Here is a 25663-nt window from a genome sequence, read left to right as displayed (position 1 = left end):
AAAAAAATAATAAATTAAAAAAAGAAAAGAACCTTCCTGGAATGAGACTGGCCTCCAACATCATCCCATTAGCCCTGCAGCTTCTGAGTTAGTAACCTTCCCATCCCAGGCACACTTCCTCTAGATCAACAGTTAATTCCTTCCCTTTTGGGAAGATTCTGCTTCTGATGGAGTGAGCCTCAGAGGCTTTCCTCCTTCCTCTCAGTCCTATGAGTGGAGAGAGGACTTGCTACATGGTAGAGAACAACAGTTTCTGATGCCCAGAGGCAGCCAACTTTGCTAATCTTGGGAGGCTATCCGGGTGCTTCTTAAACTCCGGGTTGTGATCTCATATGGGTTGTGTAATTTATTGTGGAGCAGGGGTCATGAAAATTTGGCAACTGTAAAAGATTGCTGATGTCAGGCGGTGGCCAACATGGCAAATGCCTTTAATTGCAGCACTTGGGAGTCAGAAACAGGCAGATCACTGAGTTTGAGGCCAGCCTGGTTTACAGAGTGAGTTCCAGGACAGCCAGGGCTACACAGAGAAACCCTGTCTTGAAAAACCAAAACCAAAAACCAAAACCAACCAACCAACCAACCAACCAACCAACCAACCAACCAAACAGCCAAACAAAGTTTTTGGGACACACACACACACACACACACACACACACACACACACACACACGACCAAAAATTAATTCAAAATCAAACATCATGAATCCAAGTTGTGTTTCTGGCAGTGCTTGCCTGTGTGGCATCTCTTGACTTTGCAGTACTCTTGGTTTTGACCACACAGCGTGTACACTTTGCTCTGTACACGCTCACACACCATAGTACACCAAGGAACACTGCTTGAAATACTGCTGCTCAGATTTGCATTGCAGTGTCCTTACTGGGTACACACTGTTCTGCTTCTACAGCAACACAATGATTTAATTATGGAAAACACAGGCGATGTTTTAAAACTACCATCATTCCTCAGTATGTCATATTAGCATATCTTTGGGTTATACTGTGTTAGAATGTTTTGTGTTAAAAATGACTGTTTGAGTTGCTGACGTGAGTTTTGGAAGAAGAAGAAATTATTAAATGAAATTTTTGTTTGGAATTAGGACAGAACTTCCAACAGTTTCTGAGAAGGCCCTAAACATACTTCTGCCATTTTGTACTACACCAGACTCAGGACTAGCAATTATAAAATAAAAAAGTGAAAAATATTGAAGTGAAAACATTAAAAAAAACATAAAGTGAAAAATACTGCCCTATGTCCTGCAGTATTAAACAATTTAGTTCTTTATATAGAAACAAGCATATTCATCTTATTTATTATTACTAGGGAATGATCCTAGGCAAGCCTTCTATCTCTGAGCTATATAGATACAACCCAAAGCATAGTTCATTGTCTTTAATGAATATCAAAATTCTATGTATACCTAGGAATTGTTTTAAAATCAATTTATGATTATCAGTAAGTGTTTGATTTGTATGTATTTTATACACCTATGTAGCTAGGGGACAAGTAAACATTTTTTTTTTCAAGCAAAAAGGGGCCATGAGTGGAAAAGTTCCTTGATATAAGGCTACCCTGTTTTTGTCCAGTCTGTGCGGGGCCTGGAGTTCAATCAAGCACAGGGAATTGGACACGTAATTCACTTTGGGATAGGATACAGTTATTCAAGGCGTGGGCTCAAAATTAAAAAAAAACAAAACAAAAACATTGTGTTGGGGAGGGGCTCATGTGGAAGCCAGAGGACAACTTATGGAAGGTTGGTTCTCTTCTTCCATCATGTGGGGTGTGGACTTCGAACTCAGGTTGTCAGGATCGCCCTCAAGGGCTTTAACTAGCTGATCCAGAGGACTGTCCATTTTTCCATCTCTTAAAGCAAAAATTATGGAGTGGCCTTGCCTTTGTCCCTTCAACTTTTTTGTTAGCTAATAGGCCTCTTTATTTTTCTGTCACACTGCCTGTCAACTGTGGATTTAATTTTGACTTTATTTTGCTCTTTAACAAGGTGAGGCACAATGCCTGAATTTAATATAATTCTGTAGACAAACTTGTATCCAGCCCAGGCTAAGCCAAGTGCTTTAAAAAGTATTGCCTCATTTAGCTTATCTAATAAACGTCTACTCGAATCTGTGGGTCGGGTAGGGGCTTCCTGGAATTAGACTTAACGCGGCCACCCTTTCTTGGAGAGAGGCCGCAGGAGAGAAGGAACAGAGTTGAGCAGCTGGCAGTGGGAAGGGCAAGGCCGCCTCCTTCTTCCCGGCAGCTGTCTTACTAGGCTTGACCTCCTTTCTCCAAAGGCAGGCAGGGGTCTCCACCTCTGGCCCAAGTCCAGTCGGTGGGAGGGTGGGTGGCTTTTTCCGGGTCACTGGCAGACCCTCTCTATCCTAGCCACCTGCCCGGGTTCCATCCCTGTTCCAGGCTCCCTGGAGGGACTCAGGGACATTCCAATCCTCCCACTACCCTCTTAGACGCCTCGGGAGGAGGGAAGGGGGCGCAATTGCTTGGCCCGTCTAGAACCCAGCTTTGTCTCGGCCCCTTTTCAACCCTTAGTGTCCTGGTTCACCCCGTAGAGGAAACGAACGATTGATGAAAGGCTTGAAGGTTGGTCGTTTACAGCCAACTCTTTGGCGAAGCCGCATCTTCAGCAACAGCGGCACTTTTTGGACACCGTCTGCGCTCTTGCAGACAATTGAAAGCCAAACCGCCAAGTTGCCTTCTCACCAGACCAAATATGGTCACAAGCGCTAAGCAGCCTTCCGTGGAAAGTCTGGCCTCGCGGGTGCTCCCTGCGCCAGGGTGCGCCCCGGCCCGACCTCAAGCAGATCCGCGCCCCGTGCCGCGATCCGGGTGCGGGGGCGCTCCCCTCAAGGCGAGGGCACAGCGCCCTGGGCCGACCCTTTCTGGGCCCTGGCCCCTCAACAGCGTGCCCTCCGTTATTCTCAGGGATGGATTTTGTCCATAACCCCTTGATTTAACAGGCTTGAGCCATTTTCTCTTTGATCCCGCCCCAAGTCAGTGGTAAACTCAAAGGAATGTAGATAGAGCGCTCGGCGGGAGAGGTCGGCGCGGCGGGGCGGGGGCACGGTCTCTCTCCAGCCCCGAAGTGCCCAGCCCACCCCCGCCAGCCGCGCCGGGATGGGAGGAGGAGGAAGAGGAGGGGCGTGGGGCTGGCTGGCTCCAGCCGGGAGGTCATGCATAATTCAACAGCTCCACCTTCGGCCCGCCTCTTTCCTAGGGGTGGGAGTTTGCAGCAAACTTTGTTTATGGGACAGTCCGGGAGCCTTGGCGGCCGCGCTCGTCTGCGTCTTCGCTGTCGCCTCCTCGCGCAGTGCGAGCGCCCGGGGCCGGCTCCGGGGATGTAAGAGTTCAAACCTTCGGCTGCTGGGAATCCGCTCAGGATCTGCCAGCCGGAGCCGGGTTTCCAGCTCGCTAGTTCGGGAGGCACTCAGGCTCGGCTTCCCCGTGAGCCCAGGTAGCTCCCGCCGCGCCCCGCACCCTCCCGGGCGCCCGGCTCTTCGGCGTCGGCGGGCCGGGCGCTTAGGGTCGGCGGTGGGTGTGTTGCTCAGCGGAGGCCGCGACAGGGCCTGATGCAGGCACCCCTATCTCCTCCCGCTGCTGCCTGCTCAGGGGAGCTTCTTGGCTGCGGGAAAGTTGCATAATCTCGGAGGCCAGGGGCGTCCCCTCCCCCACCGCTGGCCCCTCGACCGGTACCTAACCGTCTCTGCGATCTCTCCGTCTTTCCCCGGAACCCCTCCTCTGACTTGAGCTCAAAGTTTGAACTGATCTTCCTTTTCCGTTGCAGAAAGATGAATCCGTCCTCGGTGCCCCCTTCGCTCCCGCCGCCAGGGCAGCAAGTCATCCACGTCACGCAGGACCTCGACACGGACCTCGAAGCCCTCTTCAACTCTGTCATGAACCCCAAGCCCAGCTCTTGGAGGAAAAAGATCCTGCCAGAGTCCTTCTTCAAGGAGCCCGATTCTGGCTCGCATTCTCGCCAGTCCAGCACCGACTCATCGGGCGGCCACCCCGGGCCTCGACTGGCGGGCGGCGCTCAGCACGTCCGCTCGCACTCGTCGCCTGCATCCCTGCAGCTAGGCACTGGTGCGGGCGCCGCCGGAGGCCCTGCACAGCAGCACGCGCATCTCCGTCAGCAGTCCTATGACGTGACCGACGAGCTGCCACTGCCCCCCGGGTGGGAGATGACCTTCACGGCCACTGGCCAGAGATACTTCCTCAAGTAAGTCAGCCGGCAGCCAAGAGGGGCATGGTTGCCATACCCAGTTCGTGGTGTGTGCGTGAGACAGAGAGACTGATTGAGACTCTTCCAAGCTTCTTCAGAGATCTGCAAAGTTGGAAAAAGTAGGGAGTGAGTCTCTGGGAGTTGGACTTGACTAGAAGCAGGGTTTTCATGATCCTAGGCCCTTAGCTCCCTCACTTAAGTTAGCTAGCTCAGAGCCGGGTCTATTAGCATAAGATAGCAGGAATGTTGGGAGACACAGGAGGCTCTGCCAGTGAGTAGGTGGTCTGAGTTCTTCAACCACTCTGGAAAAGCAAGCCGGAAAAGAGCACCGTGCCTAGTGGGTTTATACCTCTCCCAGCTGGTGATGTAATGACCACACAGCACAGTGATGTAATTACCAACTGCATTGTAAAGTAGTTATGGGTTGGACCAACAAATTGTGTGGAAATTGGGTCAGGAGTCTTATTATGTTACACTCGGTAAGTAACCTAGAATACCATCATCCTGTCAGGAGTGTGCATTGTCATCCTTCATACCACATTGGTCCAGCTTTTGGATGTAGTGAATTTTACATTAGATTCAGTTTTTTGGATTAGGTTGTACAGGAAAAGGTATTTTCAAATGCTAGAAGAGATTGGCATTCCTGAGGAAAAAACAGGCTGGAACTTGAATTGTTATCAGAACCAGTGAGGCCATAGGGGTCAGGCTAGCTAGCAAAGGCCCAGATGGAAGTTGGGGCTGAACGACATGGTGCAGAATCACTTCAACTTGGCTCATCTCCACTGCCCAAAGGGGAAATGGCTAGGCACTCACGTCTTAAGTTCATCTTAGAGTCCCATTTCTTTGTTGAAGTAACCTTGTTTCAAGAAGTTCAAATGTACTATTTTAAAAGTTTAACCAGATTCCTCTTTGGCATTAATCTTTGATCCTTGGATTGGTGAGGGCCTAGGAATGAGCATGGGGTGGTGGATGAGGTTTGTGCTGGTTGTCTCTTCTTCCCCATCCCAAAGCTGTTGACATCTTGTGCATATTGAGATTTAGTTTGCTGGGCTGTGGTAGCACACACCTTTAATCCAGCACCCGGGAGGCAGAGGCAGGTGGATCTCTGTGAGATCAAGGCCAGCCTGGTCTACAAAGTGAGTTCTAGGACAGCCAGAGAGCTATGACCCAAAAAAAGCCCAGTCTCGAGAAACAAAAACAAAAAGTTTTATTTTATTTTATGTGTGCGTGTGCGTGCGTGCGTGCGTGCGTGTGTGTGTGTGTGTGTGTGTGTGTGTGTATGTACCACACATACAGGAAGTGCCTGTGGAGGCCAGAAGAGGATGTCTAATTCTCATGAACTGGCAGTGTGAGCTGCAACCCCCTCCTTCTCCCCTAATTTGGGACTTGGGTGCTCAGAACTGAACCCCAGTCCTCTGCAAGGGCATCAAGTGGTCTTAACCATTAAGCTATGTCTCCAGTCTCTTGGGAATACTTTTTGTTGTTTTTTATCTTTGTTTTGGGGGTTGGTGTGATGTATCGTGAAGCCAATGGCCTTTTATTACAGTTGGTGTCTGGATTATTGAGCCGTGGTGTAGACATGTGCTCAGTGCTTTGATTTCTTAATAGTGGTAGAAGTCAGTTATATGATGTATTAGCAAGGCATTGTGCTAAGTTTACAAAGGAAGACAGTTTCTGTAGTGCATACATGTTCAAATATCATTATGTATTAAATTCACTTGGATAAATACAGCCGTACATAGTTCACCGTGACTTTTATTAACATGGACTTGGCAATAAATCTAAGTAGAGTCTCAATAATTTTGGATTGTCCCTTTGGTCTCGGATGATTTTTTAAACTGCTCATGAATGCACACATAAGTATGAATATTGAAATATGAAATAAGAGCTGGGATTGCCTAATGTCTGTGGGAACATAGACAAAAAATGGCCTCTAAATGAAAACAAATTCTTTTCCGCATGTCTTTGTAAGTGGTTAAAGTTGTGATTTAGGGCAGAAATAGGAGTTAGCCTTGTGTCTAGACAACGTTGCTGGGACCCGTTTCTGTGCACCTGTGCTGTTCCAGGCACTCCTCCAGAGTGCTTCTTCATTTCATTCTGAGTAGCCGGGGGAGTGTAAATAGTAGGCTGGCATGACCTGATGCCATCCCTGGAAATTTCTTAGCTAAGTGACTAAGAGAATTTAGGGAATTATGTTTTTGGTGAGTATTGTCTTGTAGAATAAGCAGGTTTTGATTTCTCGAACTCGATTTCTCTTGAACTCTTGGTCTATTACTCCGCTTTATCATCTGTAAATGGGGCTAGCAGAAGAATCCCTTAGTTGACTATGGGGAGCCCAGGTTTGTATCAGTCAGAAATCAAAGGAATTTAGAATTGACGAGGATCAGTTTGAGGGTTTTAGTGGCTTTTGTGTTTTATTTGTTTTTTTATTTTTGGTTAGAGGAGGCTGAAGATGTGATTTGGCAGAAGTCATGTTACTTGACAGTGGACTCTGACAGAAATGATGTCTCCGTCTACTTTGAAGCAGGTGTTCTTTTCCCTTTTGCTTATGTCACTAACACAGCTGAACAGTGGCTTTAGGGGAGTGGAGCCTAGTCCTCTGAGGGGCTTTCATCAGTCTTTTGTTATTTTCTTAGGTAAGCTAGATTATTCCTAGGTATATGACGTCATCACTTTCTGCTTTTTTTTTTTTTTTAAGAGCACGGTCTCACTTTGTATCCCTGGCTAGCCTCCCAATTCACAGATTTGCCTGCCTGTGCCTCTGAGTATTGGGATTAAAGGCAGCCCTTTCTGTTTCTTCTTAAAGGTTGCTTTTTGGGTATTCACACCTTTTCTCTGGTGTGGCTACCTTTAAGATAGAGAGGCAAAGAGGAAACCTGGTGATTCCTCTAAAACTGAGTCTACCCAAGTGGAGCCTGGCTCGGTACTGAACCCACTGAGGGCTTTTTTTTTTTTTAAGCTTATTTTATCGATACCTGAGAAGGTCAGAGTTTCCAGATTCAGTTGTGGGCAGCCCGACATACATGCTGGGAACCCCAGTGCTCCCGGGAGAACAGCAAGCATTCTTGACTCATCCATCTGTTCAGCTCCCCTACCGAAGTTATCATTTTATTTATTTATTTATTTATTTATTTATTTATTTATTTATTTATTTGTGGTTTTTTGAGACAGGGTTTCTCTGTATAGCTTTGCGCCTTTCCTGGAACTCACTTTGGAGACCAGGCTGGCCTCGAACTCACAGAGATCCACCTGCCTCTGCCTCCCGAGTGCTGGGATTAAAGGTGTGCGTATCATTTTATTTTTAAATTTTATATTTTTAAATTTCTGATTATAATGGAATACATGTTTTTTGTGCATGAACCATAAAACAGAGTTATAAAGAAAATGATGACCTTCAGTTCACTTTTTCAGTCTTTATTCTATAAATGTTATTGTAGAAAAGTAATAATTCTGCTAGAGAAAACTTTCTCCTACTTTTACATATAATAACATTGTCCATTCTTATTAATAATCCTTATTAATAATTGTCATATTTTACTTTTTTTTTTTTTTTAAATGAAGACAAGATGTAGCTGTGGTTGGCCTGGAACTCCTGCCTGCCGCTGCCTCCTGAGCACTAGGATTAAAGGCATGGTCACCCAACCCTGCCTTGTCTGATATGTATGTTAAGATACATTCTTCCAGTCAAACATCTTCACACTTGGTCACACTTGTACTGTCGTCTTTGGTTGAACAGCAGTGACTTCCTTCGATCCTCAGTGCTCAAGGATAAGAACCTTTAAACTTTTAAAAATTGTATCTGTAGTTGATTAGGTTCCTCTTTAACTTTCAGTGATAGACTCTGATAAGGTAGGGGGAGCATAGTTCCCTACACTAGTACACCCCCCCCCCCAGTTTGTTGTTTACATGTTGTTTGCCTGTTAGTCATCTTTGTTATTTATTTGCTTTTTTCAACCTTTTTTTAAAGGCTGGGTCTCATGTATCCCAAGCTGTTTTCAAAGGTTGAGAATTGGTATTCCAGCCTTTCCTCCCAGAGTGCTGCTGGGATTTCAGGCATGTGTGACCATGCCTCGTTTATGTTGTTGAACCTATGGTTTCATGCCTGCTAGGCAAGCACTCTATCAGCTGCACTGCAAACCTAGCTAGTTTGTCACTTTTGGTAGACTGTCCCATTCTGTAAGTCAGTGATGTGTGGCTGAATGCTGCTTCTTACAGGTTGCCTGTTCACAGGGACCTTCCATATTACCGGAGCCAGGAACCTATGACCCGAATTTGTGCTTTGTCTAAATGGTGGAGAGACAGGATCTCACTGTGTAGCCCTGGCTCTCCTGGAACTTGTTCTGTAGGTCAGTCTAGTCTTGAACTCACAGAATTCCATCTGTCTCTGTCTTTTTTTTTTTTTTTTTAAAGATTTATTTATTTATTATGTATACAGAAGAGGGAGATCTCATTACAGATGGTTGTAAGCCATCATGTGGGTGCTGGGAATTGAACTCAGGACCTCTGGAAGAGCATTCAGTGCTCTTAACCTCTGAGCCACTTCTCTAGCCCCTGTCTCTGTCTTCTTATTGCTGGGGTTAAAGTGGTGTACCAACAGACTCTCATAAATTCTTTCTTCTTAAGATTCTTTGTTACCAATTTTTTATTTATTGTATGTGTCGGTGTGACTGCCCTGTGTGTGCTGGTTCTCAGAGGCCAGAACAGAATGTCAGGTTCCTTGGGGCTGGAGTTAGAGGCAGTTGTGAGCTGTGTGAGTTCGGAACTGAACTTGGGTCCTCTGGAAGAGCAGCAAGTGCTCTTAACCACTGAGCCACTTCTGTAGCCAATTCATAATTCTTAGAGCTGAGAATCCATAGTCATTTCTATAATTTTAATTCTATAAAGTGATTAATTTCCTTATGTATTACTCAAAATTGGATTTTATGTATTTATTGCTTTGGTGTTTTAAGACAGGGTCTCTCACTATACTGCTGAGAACTCAGCCTGTGTAGACCAGGCTGTCTTTGAACTCAGAGATCCAGCTGTTTCTGCCTCTGAGAGCTGGGACTAAAGGTGTGCACCACTTGGCTGGCGTAGATTGAATTTTCAACTACCACTTGTGTCTGATGTTATAAATCCTTAACCAAACAAGAGAATATATCCAACCCACAATGAAATGGATTTTTTTCTTACTCTTCATTGATTCGACTTACATCCCCTTTCCTTCATATTTTGACCATAATTTTTTGAGACTAAGTCTCATTCTGTAGCCCAGGTTGGCCTCAAATCTATGATGATCCTCCCACTCAGTCCCTGAGAATTTGCATTATAGCTTTGAGTGACCATGTTGGGTTTCTGATCGTGATTCTCTTTCTTTCTTCCTGAGGGAAAACTTTTTATTTCTTATTCAATTACTATATATTAATTCTATGTAAGAATAGTTTTCATTATGACATTTTCATACATGACTGTCATGTCCTGTGGTCATATTTATTCCCCATTACCTCTCTTGACTTCCCATTCCCCGATCCTCTTCCCCAGCCAATCTCTCTTTGACTTTCATGTCTTTTTTTTGAGACCCAGTGAACTTCACGGGGGTTGCTTACATGTATTCGGAAAGGGTTATTAATAGGGCATGAAGGCCTTACTAGTGGTGATATCACTCCCTCTCCAGCAACCATTAACTCCTAGTATCCCGTCAGGGAGAGATCGGCCCTCATGAGCTCCACCCTCTAGCAACTGGTGACTTCCTTTAAATACTCAGGGAAGGTGGACCATGATTTTCTAAATGATTTTTTTCTAGTATATCTAAGTAACTTTTAATGTGTTTATGTATTATTTGCCCTTATGATCTTAGACATATTCTGTGCTCTGTCCAGTCCTTCTGGGCTCTACCACTGTGCTATGTAATTAGTGTATTGTGTCAAGATTTGAATTCATGTGTGGGTGAGGTCTCATAGGGCTTCAGATAGAGAAGTCCTTAAAGATCCTGTAAAGGATGAAGGGGAATAGTCAGAAAGGCATTAAAAAATGTTAAAAAAAAAAAAAATGCCCGGAAGCCAGGAAAGAGCATGTCAAGAAAGAGGAAGGAACCTAGACATGTCCAGGGAACATGAACTGAGTCCACTCTCTTTCTTGGGCTATGGCAAAGACTGGAGCCTGAGATACTAGATCATATGCTAACTTAGTAATTTAATTTTAGAAAAGAGAAAAATGAACATTTCAGGTAGGTGTAGGCAACATGTTCTCTTACAGCCCTGCAAATATTCTTATCATCTCTAGTGTCTCTGACACGGAGGGATTCTCTCACTTTATAGGTATAATGCTTTGTGGAGAGACCGTCCATTTGCTTAAGCACTTTCCTAAAATGAGATCTGAAATCAGTGTTTTAAAAACTAAGTTACAAGAATTTGAATTTGGGGGCTGGAGAGTGGGCCCAGTCTTTAAGAGCACTTGCTGTTGTTGAAAAGGGCCCAGGTTTAAGTCCTAGCACCCACATGGACTCACCACCTCCTAGGGCACCAGACATGCTTGTGGTGTTCAGACAGACAGACAGACAGACAGACATGCAGGCAAAACATTCATACTCATAAAATAATAAAAATAAATCTAAAAATAAGATTGGAATTCAAGTGTTACCCTAATTGATACAGTAATCACTTGTCCGGGCCTCCATTCTCAGCTTTTGGCCAACCTTTGTTAGTTTGTAGCATGTGGGTCTGTTATTGTTGAGGTGTCTCATACTAAATGGCCATATAGCCATAAGTGTTTTTGTTTTGGTTGTTTCTCAGAACTCACTAGTACTTGGCAAAGGGAATTCTGAGATTAGTGCAAGTATATTCTCCAGGCTGTGTTTGATTGTATCAAACGGAGTTTGGTTACATTTTATAGTTAAAGCTTACATTGTAGTTAAAAGGCTATTTCATGGAGCTGGCCAGATGGCTCAGCTTTTAACAACACTGACTGCTTTTGTCAAGCGGACCCAGGCTAGATTCCTAGCACTGTATGGTGGCTCACAACTGTAATTACAGTTCCAGAGGATTCTCTCCTCTAGGGGCACCATACCTACATGCAAGCACATAATAATGATGATAATGATAATGATAATAATAGTAATGATAAGCAATTAAAGGCTATTTTCTTTGCTACATTTTGCAAATTTAGAAGCATCTGAGAACCGTGTTACAGGTTTGGGGTTTTATAGACATGAATTTAATTGGAGGGGTTAGGATTCATAAAGGAAACAGTTAACTTCTGTTCATGATGTTCATGATGTTTTCTGTTTTTTTTTGTTTTTTTTTTTGAGACAGGTTTTTCTGTGTGTAGCACTGGCTGTCCTAGAACCCACTTTGTAGACCAGGCTGACCTACAAAGAGAGATCTGCCTGCCTCTGCTTTTTGAGTGCTGGGATTATAGGTGTGCACCATTATGCCTGGTTCTGAAGTTTTCTGAACACAAATCTATAGTGCAGTTGTCCCCACTTGATGAGGCTTTGTTTTATGTAGTATGTGAAATATAAGCCCATATTTATGAAGCTTTGGGAAAGTATGGATTTTTTAAATTATATCATATAATGTATATTTGGCTAACTTGTGCAATTTATCATAAAATCCAGCCATGAATTTACATTGGAAAAACTTGAAGAAATGAAAGCTAGTGATCAAGTAAGGAGAGGCTGCTGGGAGCTTAGGTTATAGCTAAGTGTAAGTTTTCTTTCTTTTTCTGTTTTTTTTTTCCCCCTAGTCTTTAATAAAGCTATCCCATTGGTGGTGGGAAACAAGTTCAGCTTGAGTTACTGAGGTAACTTTAGCCTGAATCTGACAGGTGTTCTCAGTTATGTGCTGTGGCAGCCTTCTGTAATTATTAGCCACAGTGATGTGAGTCAGGTGGTGTTGCCCCAGCGCTCTTCCTTAACCTGTTAATTGGCCAGTCCTAGTTAATTGGTTGAAAACCTCTAAAGGACGCAGAGTTCCCCGTTTCACGTGCATCAGGATATCCAGCTTTACCTCAGAGGTGGACAGGGGGCTTCAGGACAGTTGTCTATGCATGCCTTAAAGCAAGGTGTCTTGAGGGAGTTTGAGTAGTTTCTGCAAGGTCCTTCTTAGACCTGGTAAACATCTTGGGTGATTCATGCCTTCCGTATGGAACCTAGGATTGAGAGCTGCAGGACGAAAGGATTATAAACTTGCATATGAACATGGAGGTATAAATTATTGTCGTGGAATTATGTCAGCTGAAAAGATATTATGTACCGATACTTATCACAAATGAATTGTTATTACATTTATTTTCTTCATAACCACACCTTGCCTGTGCCACACTTTGAGCGGAACTTAGGACTAATTGCAAGAATTGGTTTTCTCCTTCACCATGTGGGTCCCCAGGGATTGAATTTAGGTTGTCAGGAGTGGTGGCGTGTGCCTTTACCTGCCAAGCCATCTTTCCAGGGCCTAGATGTAGCTGTATATGTTATAATAATGGACATGTAGATATATTCAGAGACAAAATTATTTTTTATACATTGTTACACTAAAAGAAAAATCAGGTTTTTAAAACATTCATGTAGAAGCTCATATTTAAATTTTGATGAAATGTTCTTTTAAAGTTCATTTTTTTTTTTGTTTATTGTTTTTTTTTTTTTTTTTTTGTTTGTTTGTTTGTTTGTTTTTTCGAGACAGGGTTTCTCTGTAGCTTTGGAGCCTGCCCTGGACTAGCTCTGTAGACCAGGCTGGCCTCGAACTCACAGAGATCCACCTGCCTCTGCCTCCCCAGTGCTAGGATTACAGTCATTTTCATTTTTTACAATTGAAAACAGATGCTTTTCTCATACAATATACCATGATTATGGTTTCTCTTTCCTTTACTCCTCCCAGTTCCTCCCCCTTCTCCTGCCCTCCTGATTCACTCCTTTTCTGTCTCATTAGAAAAGATCTAGGAGATAACAACATGACAAAATAAATTATAGTAAGATGAAGCAAAAACTATCATCGAAATTGGTCATAGCACCTGGAGGAAGTCTCCAGGGTCCCAAGAGCAGGCACCAGAGTCAGAAACACACTCAACACACTCATTCTCACAGTCTGGAGTCCCATAAAAATACTATGCTAATAGCCATAACATATTCGCAGGGGACCTGGTGCAGATCCATGGAGGCCCCGTGTTTGTGCTTCAGCCTCTGAGTTTGTATGCTCCCTGCTTACCTGACTCAGAGGGCCCTGTTCTCATGGTGTCCTCCATCCCCTCTGGCTCTTACAATCTTCCTTCTCATTTTCCTGGAGGTTCTCTGAGCACTGAAGGGGGGGGATTTGATGGAGACTTCCAATTTAGACTGTCTCTCTGCGTTATGGCTGGCTGTGGATCTCTGCATCTGTTCCCATCTGCTACTGGAGGGAGGAAGCTTCTCTGGTGATGGCTGGATGAAGTACTGATTTATGAGTATAGCAGGCTATCATTAGGAATCATTTTATTGATTTTTTTTTAAATTTTTTTTTTTTTTTTTTTTTTTTTTCAAGACCAATAGTGTTTGGTTTTACCCTAGCTCTCTGGGCTATCTAATCTCTGGTTCTTGGTTACCCAAATAGTGTTGGGTATGAGTGTCTTCTGGTAGAGTGGACGGACCTTAAGTCAAATCAGACATTGGTTGACAACTCCTGCAAGTTCTGTGTCACCATTGCCCTAGCATATTTTGCAGGCAGAACAGATGGTAGGTAGGTCAACACTTGGTTAGTGTCCATGCTTCTCTTTTGGTAGCCTGCAGAGTACCATTCTCGCATCAAAGGCACTACTAGAATGTGGGAACACAGGGGTGAGGGCTCTAGGCACCGCTGGGCTTCTCCTTGTTCAGTGAGTTGTGTGCATGTGTTGTTCCCAGCAATGCCCACCTCCCCACCCCCACCCCAGCTTTCTGTTGCAGAGAGCAACTCTTTGTCTTAGCAACAGCCTGTGTTGTTTTTGGGTTTCCATGGTATCCCCTTAGCCAACAACTCAATTGAATGCAACAGTCCCACCAGTGGAAGCCTCGCCTGGCTACAAGAGATGTCTAGTTAAGACTCCATATCCCCCATTGCTAGGAGTTCTTGTTAGGAGCATCTTCATATATTTTAGGAAGTTTCCACTGCACTAGGTTTCCACACCATCCTCCAAATGCCCACTCAATTCTAGCTATCTCTCCCTGCACTCTCTCTCTCTCTCCCACCTGGTCCCTCACTTCCATTTACCCCTTCCAGGTCCCACTGTGTCATGCTGACTGGCCTAGAACTCACCATGTAGTCAAGGCTAATCTCAAATTCGTGGAATTCATCTGCTTCTGCCTCCGAATGCTGAGATTAAAGGCATGGCAGGGGATCAAATTCAGATCCTCGGGCTTGGCAGTAAGCACATCGTGCTTGCCCCCAGAGTGGTTTTTAAATGAGACAGAGTCTCTTTACAAAGCCCACTGTCCTGTAACTCACTATGTAAACCAGGCTTGAACTCACAGAGCTCCTGAATGCTGACATTAAAGCTGTGATCCACCATGTCTAGCTCAGAGCTGCTTTTTATTAGAACCAAATTATTAGGCCAAAAGTAGTTCTTTGACTGGAAGCAAAACTTGTCATCTGTCATTTTAAGTTCACAGTGGTATAAGTGGTGCATTCTAACCTTTATCCATAGACAAAGCGGTAGTTTATGAAGATGAGCTGGGGGCAAGCTATAGAAACTTTAATGAGTCATCCAGGATGACTGTGAATGTGAGAAATATTTCAGGTTGTTTGCACTTGGCAGTCTGAATGGGCTTTGAGCATGAGGAGAGATTGCATGAAATTATAAGTGGTTGATTTTTTTGAATAGCCTTAAGAGGATTTTGTAGGAAAAGTGGCATGATTCTTGTGAAAAGTGGGCTATATGAGTAAGGGAGACCCAAGAAGCTGTGTTAGGACCCTTGTACTGTTGTGAATTTCCAAAGCTCAATTTTTGGGGAAGGTGGGGAAAGTAAGATAAGGTTAAACAAGTGTGTGGAAATAGAAATACTTTTAAAAATCTTGAGGGGTTTTTATAGATAGCCTTTGTTACAGGATAGATCATCATTGCTGCCTGGGTTTGCTACAGGATAAAAGAACTTCCTTGAAGAATGATTGTGTCTTTAAAGACATTTAAACACCAGCTTGTTGTCCAGACCTAAAAACCTTGAAAACAGAACCATGGCCATGTGTCTTCAGGTCCCATTGTGTGCTGGCTCTTCCTGACAAGCTCCATGAGGCAGGTGATTGCAAGCTAAGACTGCTTCTTTTGCAGGTATTGCCCGGCTTTGTTCTTAAGCGTGATGCTGGAGTAGCTAGCTTTGGTTTGCTTCTTGTCTGGAGCCTGCTTGGATGAATTTAAAAACCTATTTGTTTCACCCATCAGCCAACTGGGCCTTACCCATAATTCCTGAACTTTGATTATGGGGGTTATTATCAGACAAGAGTGCCTTTGTCAAGGAGCATGTTTAATACTCTGGGGTCTAGCGTGACTAGCGGATGTAAATTGTATGGAAGTAATTAAATGTGAAGGAAATGTCATGTGGGCTGAATTTAAATGTACAGACTTTGTGGCATTGATTTTGATTTTTTTCTTTCTTAAACTTATACCAAAAAGGATGGAAAGAGAAAAATAAAGGTTCAGAGAGTTAGGGAAGCAGATACGGAGACTAACACTTGTCCTGTGTCTTCTGGTTAAAAGCTGAAGTGAAGGGCAGGTATTATGTGAATGCCATTGCCCTTCATATGAACCCTTTGAGTCCAGATGCCAGGGAACTCGCTGTGCTTGGGAGTGTGAGCTTCTTCCCAGCCAAGTATCTTATCTCTACATATCTGTGTATCCAGCAGGGGAGTGGGTTTTTTTACATTATAACACAGACTTGGAGGGAGCTGTATAAATGATGCCTGTTTTTCTAGTTTTTGCTCCATATTCTGCATAGGGAATGCCACAGGCTTCATACAGGGGGCAGGGAGGGGGCACTCTTTAGATTTCTGGGCAAGAGTTGTGCATTTCTCTCCTTGCCTGGTATGTCCTCTGCCTCTGTGCTTTTTTTTTTTTTTTTAAGACTTAGCCCACTCTCTCTCCTTTCTAACACCATAGTGGATCAAACAAGTAGAAAGCTTCTCCACCCGTTCCAAATCCCCATAGTAATTTAATCTGTACCATGCAATATTTGGCCATTAAAATGTGGTGTAGTGCTTATTGTCCAAAGAATGGGCTTAATTTCCCTGACTTGTCATCTGAAAATATGGACTGGGTGTTGTGTTAACTTTAGCTTCATGTACACTGATGCAAGGATATACAGTGTTGACACTGAATGGTGTGTGTGTGTGTGTGTGTGTGTGTGTGTGTGTGTGTGTGCGCGTGCACATGTGTACATGACTGCAGTGCCCAGGGAGGAAGCTAGAGGCATTGGATCCCTGGAGCTAGAGTTGTAACAGTTGTAAACTACCTCATGTGGGTGCTGGGACTTGAACTCGGGTCCTCTATATAAGAGCTGTTAACTGCTAAGCCATCTTGAAATCATCACAATGTCGCTGGGTGGGCAGAGGTGGAAATGGACACATTTAGATTTGATGTAATAGTGCAGGTTTGATTTGCAGTTGAGTTTGGTCATAGTAGACTCCCCTTGTCTACCCTGATGGAAGGTACTTTATGCTTTATTTTCATTTTTTTTTTTTTTTTTTTTTTTTTTTGTATTTTGAGACAGGGTTTCTTTGTGTAGATTTGGAGCCTTTCCTGGAACTCACTCTGTAGCCCGGGCTAGCCTCGAACTCACAGAGATCCACCTGGCTCTGCCTCCCAAGTGCTTGGATTAAAGGCATGCGCCACGAACTCCTGGCCTATTTTCATTCTTTATTTGTAAATTCCTGTGGATAAGAATAAAATGTTGACCACTTTGTATTTCTTGAGTACCTACTTTAAAACCCATATATATATATATATATATATGGGATTCAATTAATAATTCTTGAAATAAATTCAACTGATTTTTCACTTCTCTTTTGATCATTTGATAATTTTCCAGCTGATATTTGTTGAACTCATTTGGTGTCCACTGTGCTCAGCATAGCAGGTGTATATATAGTAGATTTCATTCTGTAATATGCTCTACTATTCTTGGTATTTATTTTCTTGACTGACCATACATTCTAAGTCCTTCTCAGACAGAACAATGAGGATCCAAGAGAGAAAACATTGCTGTGACTAACACACTGTCCACATCCCTTCCCAGATCATTTTCATGCTCTGTTTGGTGGAAATTTACCACACTAATACTGCAGCTTCCACAGACTCTTGTAATTGAAACTTCCCAGCAGAGCTGGAGAAGGCAATTTTTGTTTCAAGAGATTTTTTTTTTTCAGGGTGTAAAGTAAATGGGAATTTGGGATCTTTGCTGTAATTAAGCAGATTAACTTTGTCAGCAGTGAGCATATAATACATCAGAGAAGCTAGTCAGTCTTAAATATTAAACATAGACCCAAGTTCACTCTTGGTGGACTACCATCATCCATAAATAAACTTGAAAGGAAATTTAGTCAGATAAACTGCAGAGAGACTGTACTCCTGGGAACACCCCATTCTAAATCATATATTCATCATTACTATTTTCATGTAGAGATTACCTTGAGATGTTTATTCCTAACATGACCTTGAAGATCATATAGACTGGCCCAAGAAGACCTTTACCCACTGAGCTACCTTGTTGCCCCCCTTCATCCTTTTTTAAAGGGAGAGTTTGATTATCCAAAGACAAGGAACTTAGCAAGTTTAGTTGCTAAATACACATTGTATTTGCATGATAGTTTACATTTATTTGATTTTAGTTCTTTTTTTTAAATGTGTGTTTGTGTGCATGTGCACATACATGTTCAGGTATTCATGATGTATGGAATTCTTTTGGTAAGGAATAGTTATTATTCCGTTTGATGCTTTTTTTTTCCTCTCAGAGGCCCACCCTCAATGATCAGGGGTAAGTCTTATTCTTTCTAGAACCCAGGAATGAATAACTGTGGACTAGACTCTGAAAAGGGATCTTTTGATGGGTGACAGTGAGGCTTTCCTTGCTTCTCCCGTTGTCTTCAGGAGCTGGATCTCCTAGTTCCTGAGACACCTGTACATTGGTTTATCAAACAGAAACCTCACTCTATGCTGTGTATTTATTTATTTATTCATTAACAAAAACTTTCGTTTAGATAGCATTTCACCATGTAGCTCTGGCTGGCTCACTAAGTAGATCAGGCTGGCCTTGACCTCACAGAAATCTTCTTGTCTCTGTCTCCTGAGTGCTGGTATTAAAGGCATGAGCCACTGTGTCTTTACACATTCTTTTTAAAAATTTCCATATTTAATTATCCCAATAATGGTGTGACTGACTTTATCCTCATTTTACTCACGAAATCAATACAGAGAATGTTTAACTTGGCCAAAGTCAACCCTGGCCCTGGCTGCCCTTTTCCATCCAGTAGGTCTTGACATGGTTGGCTTCACTGTCTCTCCTCTCCAGGATCTCATCTTTCCTTCCTGCTTCCCCATTCCTGTTGCCTCCACCCTGGTGTGACTTGATTGTTTCTTTGTAGGCTGTAATAGCCTATACTGGACCTTGGTTCCATGTACATCATGACTAGATACTCCCATCCCATTGTTCTCCAGTATCAATGAAGTCCTATCCTGTCAGGGCTGACCTTCTCACAGGCTTCTCACCCTTTCCAATAAAACACCCTACCCTGCTCACCAGGCTCACTGTTGGCTGGCCCCTGCATGGTGCTTGCTTCCTTCCCAGAGTATCTCCACCTCTTGTCTGATTTTTTTTATCCAGTGCATTCTATCATCTAGTTTCATCTAGGCTTTATTTCCTTCCTGACTACTCAGCTTTTAGGGTCTTTGCCTCCCCTGAGTCTAATGCTAAAGGTGTTGAGCATAACTTCATTATCTCAGACTTAAAATTCCAACTAGATTTATATTTTTTTGGCTCATACCTGGTCTAGCACTGAGGTGGGCCCCCAGGAAGGGCACTGAGTAGTGGGACCAGTGGGCACAGTACTTAGTACACACTGATTTGGACCTGGCTATTGGGTTTCTTGCTTGATTTCCTCATCCTTGAGTGAGGAACTTGAAGGAGATGTTAGCCAAGGTTTCCTTTAATTTTATTAGTGGAGTTTTAAAGGACTAGTTGGTATATTATTTAAATGACGTGTAATTTATGTAAAGTGTATAATTCACTATTTCTAGTGTCTTCACAGAGACTTGCAGCTATCTAGTTTAGAACACTTTTGTTACCACAGAGAAAGCCCCTACTAGCTGAACAACTCTAAGCTATCCCCTTCTCTAGTCCCATGGCCACCCCATTCCTTTATCCTTCCTGGCTTTAAACAGTCACTAATCAGCTTTATGTTTCTCTACATTTGCGTCTTCTGGCCAACTTGTGAAAACAGAAGCCTGCAATTGTGAACTTGGACGACAGGTTTCTTTTCAAGGCTCCTCCAGGTAGCACGCGGTACTTCATTCCCCTTGTAGCGAAATAACAATGCCTTGTACTGGTTTATTGTAAACAGACGAATGTGGCTAATGCATTCATCTGGTGATCTGCTGGTGAATGTTTGGGTTGTTTCTTTTGGCAATTTCTGCTGTTTTTGAGAGAAAAGTAGCCTCTTCCTTCTCTTCAGTGGTTTCTATGGTTGCCAAGTGCAGTTTCCATTCACTGCTTCAAACATAGGCATCTGGGCCTTGTGGTGTGTGCACAGTGTGGATAGACGAGTCGGATACTTGGCCGTCATCAGCAGCAGAGAACAGTTAGGGAGTACTCATGAGTTTTGGAGTTAGCCATTCTGGCTTGAATCATGGCTGTGCCACTGAATGAGGTTACATAACCAGCAGGCTCTCATTTCCTTGTTTGTAAGGTAGAATCTATGTTGACTATTCCCTTAGAGTCAGATCTGTGCTAGAGAGGGCTTTGAGCTCACCTCCTGCAGAAGGACCTTACTAAAGCTGTAGAAACAAGTAAGTGTGTAAGTAAGTACATACAAGTTATAAAATGAGTGCTTTAAGTTGTCATGTTTAATACAGTGCCTTCAGCCTCCCTCCCAAACCACGTCAGTGGGCAGGTTGTACTTGCTTATTTGTTATTCTTGTGTGTGTGTGTGTGTGTGTGTGTGTGTGTGTGTGTGTGCTGTGTGTGTGTGTGCTGTGTGAGTTTATGTGCATTCCATGAGTGAAGGTGCCTGTGGAGGCCACAAGAGGATGTCATAACTGCTGGAACTGGAGTTAGAGGCAATTGTGAGCTGTCATGTAGGTGTTGGGAACCTGACTAGGGTCCTCTGCCAGAGCAGCAGAATATGCTCTTAACCACAGAGCCAACTGTCCAGTCCCCTCATTGCCCTTCTTCAGCTTTGTCTAGTTTTATGCTCTGACCACTGCCTCAGGCCATTTGAAAATGACAGGTATCGCCTGTTCTTTGAAAAGATACAGAAGCTGAATGTTTTATTCTTTATAGGGACAAGATGGGTTGCTTCCTTAGTAGGCTTTACTTAAAGATTGTTTCATAGGGTGCTGGTCACCCTGAGCTTACTTATGTGATTAAAATTTTTTAAAGTAATTTTTGTACTTTGTGAGATTGTAATATAATTGCATCATTTCCCCTCCCCTCTCATCCCTCCGAATCCTCCCATGTACCCTTCCCCTTTTACTTTCAAATTCATGACCTCAAAAAAAAAAGTTTTTTTCCCCCTATGGGTGTCTGTGTATGTTTTTCTTACTATGTAATCCTAGCTGGCCTGAAACTTGCTATGTAGATCATCAGACTGGCCTCAAACTAACTCACAGAAATCTGCTTGCATTTGCCTCCTGAGGGCTGGGATTGGGGTGTTGAAGGTGTGGGCCGCCATGATGGCTGTATATTTGGGGTTTGTTCATGAAGCCTGAAATATATGTGCCCCTCCCCCCATAATTGGTTGAATGAGAGATGAAGTGTTCATTTGACCCAAACCATATTTGTAGCTTGGTATTTGTAACAACCACTCTGGGTAGAGTTGTTAGGAAATTGAGGAAATTGTAAGGAATCCTTGAGATTGCAATTTCAGAGTTTAGGTAAGGCCTGCCTGCACACACAGGTCAACCATTTTTAAAAATTATTTTACAGTAAGGTTTTAGATGCATTTAAATGCATATAATTTTTATATCCACAGTCTTTTGAGAGAACGGGGAATAAGGTTTTTTTTTTCCTTTAAAAAAATTATAAATCCAAATAGCTTCTACCTTCACACTCTTAGGTGGATAAAAAACTGAGTTGGGTCTGTGAGTCTTGAGTCTCTTCTGTCCTGGACCGAAGCTCGTGAGCTAGGTCCTGCCGGAACTCCTGTGCAACTGGTTTGACCTATGCACAGGAACTGTGAGAAGGTCATTTCCTGGTTGACTGTATTTTGTGTAGCAGATGGTGACAAAAGAATATCTTCAAGTCTGTCATTCCCACCACTAGATTGTGACGCTTTGGAATGAAATAGCGTTTAGAGATGAGGAGGAGGGAATTAGTAAGGGGCACTTCATTTACTTCCTCTTAATGCAAACTGCCTCCAAACAAATGGCTGAAGTGAGAATGGACACCACTTACAGGGTGACTCTTGGGCCACTTGGTCTCTATGTTGGCCTTGCAAAAGGAAGGCTTAGTCATGGAGTCCTTAACCATTCTCATTACCTTAGGCTTAGGTAACATGCGTCAGCTTCCCATTGTTCCTCTCTGGAGGTTCCCTGATTTACTTGTAAACTCACTCCTGTTCTCCTGCCCAAGAGTGTTCAGGCATGTGACCAGAGCCAGGAGTGGCAATCCTTGGCCCTGCATTTCTGGCTCACATAGAGCCTAGCAGGAGCACTTCAGTCTGCTTGAAGAGCAAGAGGGGATCCTTAGCATGCTGTTGTTTTGGCCATAAATGAAGGCTTAGTCCATCAGTGCAAAGGGAGTAGAAGACTTTTAGAATTTTATCTTTTGCTACTGGCCTAAATAGCCTGGACTTTTGTCCTTTCCTTCCTTCCTTCCTTTCTTCCTTCCTTCCTTCCTTCCTTCCTTCCTTCCTTCCTTCCTTCCTTCTCTCTCTCTCTCTTTCCCTCCCTCCTTCCCTCCCTCCCTTCCTTCCTCCCTCTCTCTCTCTTTATTTCTTTTCTGTTGTTGTTTTGTTTTTTTGAGACAGGATTTCTCTGTGTAGCCCTAGCTGTCCTCAAACTTACAGAGATCTTCTTGCCTCTGCCTCCCAAGTACTGGGATTAAAGACAATATTGCCAATCTTTATATTACCAATGTCCATTTTCAGAGCTGGAGGAAGAAACAAAATTAAAGACTGATTTTATATGTTGTTTGGAGACTACTCTTTATAATTATCCTTTCCTTAAATATTATGTTATTGTAAAAATAATGGAAGGGGACTTAAAATAAAAACTTTTCTTATCTATCTATCTATCTATCTATCTAACTACCTACCTAACTATCTATCTAGCTTTAATCCTGTCATGTGCTAGGTAAGAGCTTTACTGGTGAAACCTGGACATTTCTTTTCCCACTCTAGGAAAACCTCATTGAAAACCTCCTACTAGTATCTACCAAGTGCTTCTTTACACATTTGCATGTCAACTTCTCATTGGGTAACATACTTCTGTAACTAGATCTTAGATAGTTGGTAAATTGGCACTTTTGTGGGTTTTGTTTTCTTCCACATGTGTTCCGTTCTTGATCTAAAACACGTGCAATTACTGTGCAATTGTGTGCTAGTTATATCTGACACTAGAAATAGCAAAGGTTGTGGTGGAGCATATCTCCGTGGCTTTGTTTCTTCCTTTCTAAGACCCCAGCTAACAGGAACTCTCAGACTTGGAGAGACAAAGCATGGGAGGGATGTTGATGAAGGTGCCAATGGAGCTTCTGGCCCATTCACGTTCTAAATGCAGGTTCGTAGCCCAGCAAATCCTGAACTGGTTCTCAGGTGGTGAACTTTTAAGATCCTTTTCTGCAGGGCTGTAAGTAGAATAAGTAGACAGGAAACAATGTGTGCACATGCACTTACACCTGCTCATGTCTGTGAGCCTGGGGAACTCTGGGGTAAGATCAAAGGCACATAGTTGGAGAAAGAAGTGAGACCACCTTTGGAATTTAAATAGAAACATTGATTTAAATAAGGACAGATATGGTGGCACATACCTGTGGTCCTAGCACTTGGAAGCCTGAGGCAGGAGAATTCATCGTTTGAGGCCAGTCTGGGCTACCTAGTGAGGAGAGACTCTTGTCTCCAACCAGAACAAAACAAAATGGAAAGAGACAAGGGGACTAAGGCCTTTCCTGCCTTCAGACTTGACAATGGTGCAGGAGTTGGGAAATGCCTTTTTTTTTCTTCGAATTGTTCTTTGAACTATTTGGCAGAGATAACTGCAAGACTTGTGTCATCTAATTGGAATTTCTCGTGGTACTCTTGGAAATAACTGGACTTGCTCTAAATAACCATTTTCCCAAATCTCTGAAAACTCACATTGTCTTTCCTCTGGTTAGGGTTGCACACATTTCGCCAGCTGGAAAAAGACACTGCGTGGCAGGCATTAGCCTCTGTTACCTGAAGCACAGAGCTGTACCAAGGGCTAAAAGTCACCTCAGTGGCAGTTGCTTAGAATTTGTTCTTTTGGTTTTCTTTACTGCTAAGGGTGCAGTTCATAAAGTTTCTCCTTGGCTTAATAGTAGGAGTTTTCCTTAGGCCTTTACAACAACCAAACAGATTGCGCATGGGCTATGCTGCATAAAAAACCAGGAGGGCCTGCCCTGCCCCCTTTGTGAATCTCATCAGTGAAAAAGCTCATGTGGCTCCGTGGGCTACACGATATGGATGTTTCTAGCTTGGTTTGACATCACATTTGACCTTTATGGTCTGAGAATCCCCTTTCTAGCCACAGCCAGTCTCCTTAAGCTGTTAACTCTAATTTTTTTTTTTTTTCCTGGCTTAGATGTAAACCACCTGGTATATGTTCCTCACTCAAGCCTCTTCACCTTTAGGAACATCAAGAATATGGTATCGCCATCAGAATTTGGTATTCATTTGCTGACTGCATTTCATTGCTTGGCATAATTGTGGGGTTGACTTTCCCACATAACACTCCCACCCCCATGGCTGAAAATAAGGGTGTTTCCAAAATTTGGATTGTAGTCAAGAAAGAAGGGAAAGAGATAATGGGTACTCAACAACAACAAGAATTCTTGCCAGATAAAATCCTAATGTCCAGTTAAATGTGAATTTCTGATAAACATTGGATACATTTTTTAGTATGGGTACAACCTAAATTTTGCATAGGGCATACTTCCAAAAATAATTATTTGTTGTTACCTGAAATTTATATTTAACTGGGCATATTGTGTTTTTATTTTCTTAGTCAGGGTCTCATGTAGTCCAGGCTAGTTTCATGTAGCCCAGGCTGGCCTCAAGATGATGGCCTTGAACTCAAATTCTTCCTGCCGCCATGCCCAGGCTGAATGCTGGGATTGCAGGCAAGTACTCTCATGCTCACTTGTAGTTGCCAGCTCTGGCTACTGTACGTCCCTGAAGTTACACACTTCTTTTCCTTTCTCTTTTGTTAGTCTCTAGTTTAGGAGGCACAAGATGTCTTTTCTGTGGAGAGGTGCTGGGGAGAGGCCCAGTGGGCAGGATATCACACTGGTGTGAATAAAAGAGGGCAGGGCATAAATAAAGGATTGGCCAAGCAGCTGCTTGGTGGCCTCAGGACTGAGTGGGTGTTCAGCTGCCTACCTGTTCACTATACCAGGGTTGGGCAACACCTTGTTTTTGATACTATTTTTGGATGTTCTCCTATATTGTTCCGTCACCTCATCACCCACACATTCAGTATGGGCACCTGTCCAGTTGATGCCTTTTTCTAGTCCACAAGGGCAAGCACCTTCAGGATCTTTCCGTGGCACTTAATATATTAAAAATGGAGTAGAAGTTTACCTCTAATCAAGAGTAGAGAGTCTGCTTTGGGGGTTTAATACATATATCAATAAAGTAAGATTCTTTTTTTTTTTTTTGCATGCTAAGTATCATGTTGGTCCTGGTCAGTTTTTTCTTTTACTATACTACGGAATACATATATGGTTTAAATAGACTACAGAATATATATATGTATGTATATATGTGTATGTATGTTTATGTGCATGCGTGCATTCTCTTTAAATTCGGGCTCATACAAGACAAGTGGGTTTTTTTGTTTCTTGGTTTTTTTTTTTGAGCTGAGCATCGAACCCAGGGCCTTGCGCTTGCTAGGCAAGCGCTCTACCACTGAACTAAATCCCCAACCCTGTTTTTGTTTTTGAGACAGAGTCTCTCTATTTAGCCCTGCGTGTTCTGAAACTCTGTATCTAGACCAGGCTTGCCTCAAGCTCATCGAGATCTTCTTGCCTCTGCTTCTTCCCAAGTGCTGAGATTAAAGACATGCAC

The 25663-nt window shown here is 43.2% G+C and overlaps 1 protein-coding gene across 2 annotated transcripts in view; it reads left to right on the top strand.

The window, feature by feature from the left end:
- Window positions 1–3183: 3183 nt before the first annotated feature.
- Wwtr1 (WW domain containing transcription regulator 1) overlaps window positions 3184–25663 on the top strand; it is a 133188-nt gene continuing 110708 nt past the window's right edge. The window contains exons 1-2 of one of the 2 annotated variants that reach the window (XM_036190892.1): window positions 3184–3350; window positions 3795–4229. In XM_036190892.1, the coding sequence (XP_036046785.1) occupies window positions 3184–3350; window positions 3795–4229 (602 nt within the window). The other variant, XM_036190891.1, reaches the window with a different exon arrangement.

Source organism: Onychomys torridus, chromosome 6, assembly GCF_903995425.1.
Source record: "Onychomys torridus chromosome 6, mOncTor1.1, whole genome shotgun sequence".
In the NCBI taxonomy this organism is placed as follows: domain Eukaryota; kingdom Metazoa; phylum Chordata; class Mammalia; order Rodentia; family Cricetidae; genus Onychomys; species Onychomys torridus.
This window is presented reverse-complemented; position numbering and strand designations above follow the sequence as displayed.